Below are 9,707 nucleotides of genomic sequence, written 5' to 3'. Positions count from 1 at the left end.
AATTAGTCAAGTTAGTTATTTATAATAAATACTACCCCCAGTCTTATTTATAAGATCTCGTTTGTAGACTGCAAATGAAGCCTATAATTAGGACTGGGGGTAGTATGTGTTGTTTTTTTAAAAATACCTTACTAGTTAAGTGTCATTTAATGAGAAATTTAAATGTATGCAGCTACTATAAGGAGTATCTTGAAAAAAATAGATAAATATGAGAGACAAAGTAGATTGGAGTCTTATATTAGGATCAAATTTAAAGTCAAACTAACTTTTATATTAAGAAACGGAGATATATAGAGTTAGATAACTAATTTATGAAAATGAAAAAAAATAGTTAAATAGTTAGTTGTAATAAGTTAGTATTGTCGTTCCCAAAAATATTTTGTTAATAATGTGCATTGAAGTTATCCCTTGATAAAAACCTTTTAACATATGCATGCCCTGTGGAGGTTATTTGGGGAGAAATAGATAAATATTGGAAACAAAGTGAATTTGGAGTATTATATTTATAATCAACTTGAATCTCCAACCAGCTCTTATATTAAAGTAGAGGTAGTAATTAGAAACCAGTAGGAGCTGTATGATCTTTCCGATATTATGTTGTCCAATTTATTGCATTCTTATTTGTTAAAATGTATTTATTTTGATATCTTTTTATTTGAGCGATGTCAACTAAAAAGTAAAGAACGATAAAAATTAAAATATGATTTAGACCATTCAGAGGAAACATTCCTATGCATAATGAACAATATTATTGGACAGTGCATGACTTGGCTAGACAGAGTAGCGTGGCCATAATGCACATTACACTGATGGATGTGGCAACATACCCAACCCATTAATGCTTACGCGTGGTCGAACTAGAATGTTACGATTTCCCCATTAATGATCATGTCACTTCGTTTCATATATATGGACCCCAACTTATATTACTAAAATACTTGCCAATTCGTAAAATTTTTCCAGCTCAATGTGTATCAGGAAACATAGCATAAAATTAATTAAAAAAATTTCACAACTCATCAACAACATGATTCACCTAAATCTCATTGTTTATACTCCTTCTAATCCTAAATGTAAAATTTAATTAACTAATTTACGGATAGTAAAAAAATTAATTAAGTTAAAAATATGTATCACATTATATTCCTGAAAATACACATCTTTTTTTAAAAAAAGTATCAAATATGAGAGATAACGAGAGCAAAAAAAATTGTGAAATTAGGTTAATGTAGGGGAAAATATTAATAAGAAAATTAAAGAAGATTAAAAATTGACCAAAACAAATCTCTTAACTAAGTTTCATATTTAGGACAAGAGAGTAAAATAGATCACCACCAGTCTATTTTTGGTAAAACTGCCATATGTGCCGCCAGGATAAAAGGAAAACTGAATATAATATGAAAATACAGAAAAAAAAAAGTTTTAATTTTTTAGAGTATGGAATGTTGCCGTTAAAAATTTAAAAAAACATTGTTGATTGGGCGTCTTGTTATATATGTTAAATTGATGATATGAAACAAATGTATCTTGTTTGGTGTAATACGGTTTTGACTATGAATGCAGTGGGAAATGACAATTTGGGTGATGATGACTGGACTTTTATTTTAAGATCATGATATTGTATAATTAATTATATTTTAGAACTATGGTCCTTGAGTAATCTAGTGTCAAATTTTACAATTAAAATACCCATTTAATTATTAAGCCCAAGTGATGATAATTTGCAACTTCTAAAAAAAAAGTATCACATCCCCTAATAAAGTTGCTCGTTTTCCCCAAAAAATCAAGACCTCATAAATATATAAATTAAAGCCACTTGATGCGCGAGCAATGTCACCCAGTTAGTCACTGCAATGCCAAATGGCTGATACCAAAGAAATTTAAAAAGGAAATAAAAAGAAAGGCACATGATTTCCCAGAAAGAAGAAATAAAATAGAAAACACACATGATTATGAGATCAAGTCAACTAGATTAAATATTCAATAGATATTAAAATCCGACTTCATTAATGCCCGATTCATTTTTTTTCTGCTTTGCTCATCAGAACTTGGATCTCAATCCACTCTTCTTCCTTTCTGGGTATCTCATCTCATCTCTTGCTCATATTCCCAAACAATTAACAAAGAAGAAGAATGAACACGCTTCCCTAAGGCATGTTTGGTCGTCTCGGTAACATTATTTTGTTACGTCTTAATTAATTTACTATATGCTAATTCAATATACGAGACTCGCGTTAGTCTTAAGCTGGATTTAGAAATCAAATTAATCTACCAAAAATGCTGCGCGTCACATTCAATCAACTATATAACTTTCTCTAAGTGATTCAAATTGATCCTTCAGTCCAAAAAAAAAAAAAGTGATTCAAATTGATATGCAGCCTAGTTTGTATATTATCCTTTGATATGCTCCCCTGGCTTTGAAATTTTTTAATTCAATTAATTTTTTATGAAATTGAAGACCATTCTAATTATAATTAAAAAATTTTAAATTTTTTAATCGATCTAAATTAATTGAGTAGCTTTTGTGTTAAGAATAGAGGAAATATTTTATTTGAATTCGGGGGAAGATAAAGTTACTAACACGTGTGCCCTTAATTTCACGTTGCTTTTACTTTATACAAAAATTTAATTAAAAATATATTCTATTGAAATTGTTAATCTAAATTTAAAGTTCTGATCATTTCAATTCAAATTATAAGTTTTTATAAAATACTTCTCCGTTCCTTAATATAAGACCTAATATTAAGTTAATTTTGATCCTAAATAAAAGATCTATTTCTCATATTTATCAATTTTTTTTAAATATCTCTATAGATCCCCTCACCATAATCAAGTAAGTGAAGAAGAAGAAGAAAGGATATTGAGAAAGAATGTAAATTTATAATTAAATGCTATTAAATACTAATATTTAAAAATAGAATACATGTCCGTGTATAATTAGAGAACTTGACGTAGTGAATATAAAGAATTTGACCTAAGGTTTTTCCCAGTAAGATATTCTAATAAGTATAACAAAAATATATTTAATTTCAGATTACCAAAATTATCGTAGATCCTACATATAGATACAGAATTAAAAAAATAAATTCACTATTTATGAATTATACACAATTTTAATTAATGAGACTAAAGAAATGAAAACTACTAGGAAGGCTGGATGGCTGGGTGATGTTTTTTCCCCGTTTGCCTACGGCTGGATGATAATTTTTTTTAAAAAATATAAATTAAGTAATTTGTTTTGTGTTATAAATTCTTCGGCCAGAGGAGCTGTAGATGGAATGATGGGCCCCCCTAATAAGTTATTTCCACCAGTTTCAGTTTCCATCTCTATTTTCCCTTTTATTTTCCCATTTCTTTCATTTCCCCTTTTTCTTTCTTTGTTCTCCTTCCTTTGCCAAATTTACTTTTAAGAAACTTAACTTTGAAAAATTTTATTCCTTTCAGGCGAGTACATAATAAAAAAAGTATATGTCAAGCTGAAGACAATAAACAATATAAATAAATCTCTTGCACATCCTTAATTTTGTTAGCATTAGTTATATAAACAGACAAATTTCTCATCGAATGACGTGATAAGATATAAATTTGAAATAAGGCAAAGAAATTTTTGAGCCGAAATTAAAACTAACAAAATTCATGCACCTTGATCCTGCTGAATAGTGAATATGCGTTATAATTTGCAGTGGGTGTATCCACGAGGTTAGTGTTGCTTGCAGACTTGGGCTTCGCTGCTCTTCTCCTCCGGTGATTCATCATCTGATGCTCTCTTCCTTTTCTGATATCTCAATTTCCATTTCAAATTCATTTCCCTTTCTTAATTACTATCAGTTTGCATTCAATGAGTAACCAACATCTTCTTCCCATTCAGGCCTATTTTTGTCTCTCTCTCCTCTCCCTTTCTCCTTTTCCTCCTTAACGCACGTTTTCTCTCTATTCTCTTCCCGGTTCCCTTTTGCACTCTCGCTCTTCGACACAAAGCTCGCGTCTTTGTATCTCACTGACTCTGACATCTGTAAGTGCGCCTCAGCCTCACTCACAGCGCCCACTACTATATAAACTGCTCTTTCTTTACGTTCAACTCAAGCGTTTCTCTTTTCCACCAGCCCCCAGTTTCCCATATCTCGATTCGCGACTTTCCTCTCTTCGCTCCGCCAGACTGCATTCTGGTGATGTTTTTCTCTTCTTGTCTTGCATGTCTCTTTTATCGTCTCCGTGTTAACGTCTTAGCGAATAGAATTTTCGAGCCCCATTTTTCATGCGAGCTAATTCGTTTTCTATGTTCATGTTTCATGATTAAGGGCTTCTCTGACTTTCGATTTCTTCCCCCGGTTTACTTTAGAATTTGGAGTTTTCGTATCTTTCTCCCTCTGCATTTGTCGTTTCTGCTCTTCGGTGCATGTTCCGTTGGTTTTTTTCCCGATGAATTTGCGCTGAAGTTTTGTCGACGGTGTCATAAATGGAACTTTGCAGGTGAATGCGTATCTCGTGTTTGGTTCTGAAGAAATGGATGGTGCTTCGGACCTCGGAAAATCAAAGGGAAAGAAGAAGAATGACGTCGAATCTAGAAGTCCGAAATGGTGGATGAAATTAAGCTCTATCGTCGGAAGCTGCTTATTTTTAAAGCCCAAAGAGGACGGCTCTGGTATTAGTCCGCAGGATGCTGTTCAATTTTGTTTGAGTGTTCTTGCTCGAGTTTACATCATTTTATTTCGATTTTTCGATCAACTTTTGAAAACTACTTCCAGATAATTTACCCCTCCTTATAAGTAGCTAGACAGCACAATTATGAGCATGATTGACGTTGACGTAATACTGTGTGATACATTCAGCTCGAGAATTATCTGTAATAAGATGGGCGTGGCGCGTTAATTTCTTCTCTGACAGAATCAAATTTTCACCTTCGTCTATCCTCTTGTCATATATCATTTCTCTTTTGCCATTGCCAAGCATTTCCAGCGTAAATGGCCAGCTGATAGTGGTATTTCATTTGTTATGTATGGAAAGAGTTTGCGAGTTGCAATGACATTCATTTTTGGAGCCATACTTTCAGGTTTTCTTTGTCTAACTTATGTGCAACTGGCTCAAAGGTCGGTCCCTGAAAGTTGAAAGGCCACCAAATGTTTCAAAATCAACATAGTATATTACGTTGGAGAGTCAGATTTATACCAGTAGTCAATGACATTGCTGAGTGGCCTTTCTTCTGGGGTTGTAAACTCTATTCTTCAAGGGAAAAAAAAAACTTGAATAGCCACCTAATTTGCAGAGTCGATCAGGAGCATAAAAGAATTTTTGCCTTAAGCTCTCATAATATAATGTTATTTGGTATCAACACCAAATACAGGAAGGAAGCCACATAAATTTACCCTACTTTCAATCAAAACTAGCAAGCGGCTACAATTCTATGGCCGCCAATGACTTGGTTTGACATTTCAATTGAATTTTGGCTCATGATGGATGTGCTTTCTGGATCCTTGATTTCATTTTGTTCTGTGTCCATGAATTCTTCATAGCCGAGTTACATTTGCATATGGGAAAGGTTAGAAAGGAATGCGGCTGAAGAATGTGCCGCATGACCTGCCCATGAGTTCCTTGTGTGGCTTGCATTTAGATTTGCTGTGGATATTTTCTATCATTTTTTTTGACATGTTCGTGCAGCATTATTAATGTTCACTAGATCCGTCTAGAGATTTCCTTATTCAGTCGATGGTATTACCAGTGAATTGAAGTATTGTTGAATGAATGAGCGTTGCTTTTAATTCTAAACATGCATCAATCATCATGTTTAATAAACATATTAACATATTATAGAAAAGATGAATGGGAAATACTGTTGTTTCACTGTTCAACGGAGGGACTGTTAATTTCTTTTATTTTATAAATTAAATTTCTGGAACTTTGTATGGTTTTTTTTTAGCAAAATCTGAATCTCCATAATTTTTGTACAGTCTCTATGTCATTTCTGTACAAGTACAATGTCAATGCTCTTTTTAACAAATTTTGAATATGTCAAGGGCAAACATGCATTCATTTTTCTGTTATGTTTGATTTGATATCATTTTCCTGCTATTCATCAGCAGAAAGCAACTCTACCAGAAAATCGGATTCAGCTGCATCTTCCTTATCGTACTTCGAGGAAATAAAATTCTCTTCCTATCTTAGAAGGTTTTCTTTTGATGAGCTCAAGGAAGTCACAAACAACTTTAGACCTAGCAGCATTCTTGGCCAGGGGGGTTTTGGTTGTGTTTTTAAAGGTCTGATCAAACAAGCAAGATCAACGGGCTCGGGAATTCCAGTTGCAGTGAAGATACTTAACCATGGAGGACTTCAAGGCCACAAAGAATGGCTTGTATGAGATCTCGTTTACCCTAAATATACTTATTAACGTGCTGGCTATATATTTGCACCTCTCCTTTTCTTGGAAAAATTTTTAAGTTTACAATTATTTGTTTATTTTGGACTATTCAGGAAAAATAACATCTTTTGCTGTTTTTTTACCATTGCAGACTGAAATTAATTATCTTGGCGAACTCCAGCATCCGAATCTAGTGAAATTAATAGGTTACTGTATTGAGGAAGAAAAAAGGCTGCTTGTGTACGAGTTCATGCCTCGAGGAAGCTTGGACAACCACCTGTTTAGGAGTATGTCTTTGAACTTTGTTTACTTAATGAATAGAGGTTTGTATGTGTAATCATCCGTGCAGGAAAAAAGAAATAATAGAAATCCTTCATTATCAATATACAAAGAATCGAATAATTGATGAGTACTCCAGTTAACCTTAAGGCCACGGTAGATATATGAGAAAATAATAGTGCTGTGTTATTACCAGGGTCAACGCCTCTTCCATGGTCGATCAGATTGAAGATTGTGGTTGGTGCTGCGAAGGGGCTTGCGTTTCTGCATGAAGAAGCTGACAGAACAGTGATCTTTAGGGACTTCAAAACATCCAATATCCTGCTGGATGCGGTCAGTAGTGATGAGACTGTACTGAAGATTTTTAACTTATATTTATATATACGGTTGTTTTCAGTGTATGGTTTTCCTGTCGTATAGTATCTCATTATTTTGTATTTCAGGATTATAATGCAAAACTTTCTGATTTCGGGCTTGCCAAGGACGGTCCGGAGGGGGACTCAACTCATGTGTCCACTCGAGTCATGGGAACATTTGGGTATGCGGCTCCCGAGTATGTCATGACAGGTCAGTTTACCTAAAAACTACCCTTACTTTGATGCACGCGTCTGTATTATGCTATCTATCCCTTGAATAAGAATAGCTATTCTACCGTAGTAGATATTCCTCTCTCACGGCTAAACTTCTGCCTGTGTTTCCCATTTATTGTAGTTTTTGTGTGATTGTCTCTGGCCAGTGCCTTTCGTGACTTCAGCTACAACACAGACAATCCTGCTTAGGTCTAACAGCTCACTAGTTTTAAGAAGAGGTTATTTAGGAAGTGCAAGTAGCATTTAGGTTGGCTGATGCAAGTCAATATATAAGAATCAATATACGTAGTTCAAATTCACATCATAAGAAGTAACAATTATATATAGTGGGAATTAAGAAAGACGGAAATGCTGGCTTTAGATATGCTTTATTAGTCCTGGACCATTTAGGCTTTTTTTTTTTTTTTTAAATCTCTAGCTCCATACCTAACACATGCACAAGATTGTCCATCGAGAAATCGAAAATCACGAGTTCTTTTTCAACTTTTGTGAGCTTGGCACTCTAAGAAGTAATAATATATATATATATATATATATATATATATAGTGATCACAACATAAACTTACAGTCAGCTCTTCAAAACTTCAATCCAATTGCAATAGTATATATGCATGTTTTCGATATCAAAAATGAAAGGTCAGATGAGGTAATTAAAACTAAAGATACCCCAAAAATTGTGGGAATTGAGGTGTCAACCACGCCATCTCTGCTACCTCTTCTACTGCCCTTCAATTTTCTCCTACTTTCCAATTTTTGTCTTATTTTTTTTATCATTATATTTTACATAAATGAGTAAAATTTTGATATCTCTTAAGCTAAAATAGTGTCGTTTTCAGTTTTTTTTATGATTTTCTAAGAAAAAATACTCTAAAATTGGCGTGGTTTTTTTTTTTAAAAAAATTTAGATACAAGTTCTTTGAAAAATCATTAAAAAAAAAAGAGGAAAAAAATCATTTTTTGCTCATGAAATATCAAAATTTCACTCATTTCATGTAGAATCTAATAATAAAAAGAAACAACAAAAAACATTTGGTAAGTGAGGGAAAATTGACAGGCAGGACGGGGCAGCAGATGAGATGGGGCGGCTGACTGCTCAAATCCAAAATTTTAATATATTGAAGTGGCTAGGGTATTGCTGGAGCGGCAGCTGCATTAAAAGCAGACTTAATATAGAGAAATTCTTAATTCCGTATCCTTTTGCTGCTTGGAAGATGAACTTTAATTTCGGAAGCCAAACTTTGCACTTAAATACCAAGACATCCGCTAATGGGTAATTAAAAAGGTGCCTGCTCATGAGTACCCGATCGAGTGTATTTCACGGAGGCCATTGATCTAAAGTGGATGGGAAAATGGCAATCTTATTATTAGTCTTTAGCAATCTGTTTATAAACGTCTAGTTCAATTTTAGGTTAAGTTTAATGGGTAATAAAGTGTCTGGTTATTTTATATGTTTGTCCGATCGAGACATCCTTACTATTTGAGACTTGTGCATTTGATAAAGCTGATGAATGTTGTTGCAGGACACCTTTCTGTGAAGAGTGATGTGTACAGTTTCGGGGTAGTTCTGCTAGAATTGCTGACTGGTCGAAAGGCCATGGACAAGAATCGTCCCCGAGGCGAGCACAGTTTGGTCGAATGGGCAAGGCCCATATTTGCTGACAGAAGGAGATTCTACAGGCTGATGGATCCTCGTCTTCAAGGTCACTACTCTATCAGAGGAGCTCAGGCGGCGTCCCACGTCGCAGCTCGTTGCCTTGCCCGCCACCCCAAAGCAAGACCAGTCATGTCTGAGGTTGTTGCAATCTTAGAGCCTTTGCTTGAACTCAACGATACGTATCTCACTGCTTCAACCTCTTTCCAGTCCAATATGGCTGCTCACGGCCTATCACAGCCCGGCTCGTCCTCCTCCAGGAGCTTACCCAGCCCGTCCTCCTCCAGGAGCTTACCCAACTCGCCCTTTCGCCCTTACTATCCGCTTCCCTATCCCAGTCCTAAGACCAGTATTCCATGACATGGATCGCTGGGACGTTTCATCTTATCTTTTGCGGCTTCATAAATAGATCTCCAGAATAAATGAGGCATAATAGGAATAGTACAGGGAAAAAAAAGAAAGAAAAGAAAAGACAAGTCTAGTTTAAACCAGCAGTTACAGACTTAGCCATGAGTCATGTTGTTCAGGGAGAAAACAGATGTTGAGCTTTTCTGTGGATCGTGTTAAATTAGAGCTTTGAACTATATAGTTGCTGTCTTCTCCCCCCCCCCCCCAAAAAAAAATGTTAATCCATGAAGAAACCTTTGCCTTGCTAGCTAACTTTCAATTTTGAGGAGTTTGGATCTTCTCCGTTTTTTGTTAATTTAAAAAAGAAATCAATACAAAATATCTGGGGCATGTGGTGCGGAGAAGAAAGGAGCAAGGTAAAATATCTCTGCAAAGTTAAATTTAGATTGAGATTAGGCCTGGCTACTTTATGAAGGCAGTATGCAT

At 34.7% G+C, this 9,707-nt stretch overlaps 1 protein-coding gene across 1 annotated transcript; it reads left to right on the top strand.

Moving 5' to 3' along the window:
* The first annotated feature begins 4,503 nt into the window (after window positions 1-4,503).
* Window positions 4,504-9,233, top strand: LOC114762787 (probable serine/threonine-protein kinase PIX7). The gene is made up of 6 exons (XM_028952365.1): window positions 4,504-4,642; window positions 6,075-6,346; window positions 6,504-6,639; window positions 6,828-6,964; window positions 7,075-7,198; window positions 8,743-9,233. Exons 1-6 carry the CDS (start codon window positions 4,504-4,506, stop codon window positions 9,231-9,233), a joined length of 1,299 nt encoding a protein of 432 aa, XP_028808198.1.
* Window positions 9,234-9,707: the final 474 nt, after the last annotated feature.

The sequence above is a fragment of the Neltuma alba genome, unplaced genomic scaffold (genome assembly GCF_004799145.2).
Source record: "Neltuma alba isolate B1F8T4 unplaced genomic scaffold, ASM479914v2 tig00001750_pilon, whole genome shotgun sequence".
NCBI classification, from domain to species: domain Eukaryota; kingdom Viridiplantae; phylum Streptophyta; class Magnoliopsida; order Fabales; family Fabaceae; genus Neltuma; species Neltuma alba.
Note: the sequence above shows the minus strand (reverse complement) of the source record. Positions and strands in the feature narration are given on the sequence as shown.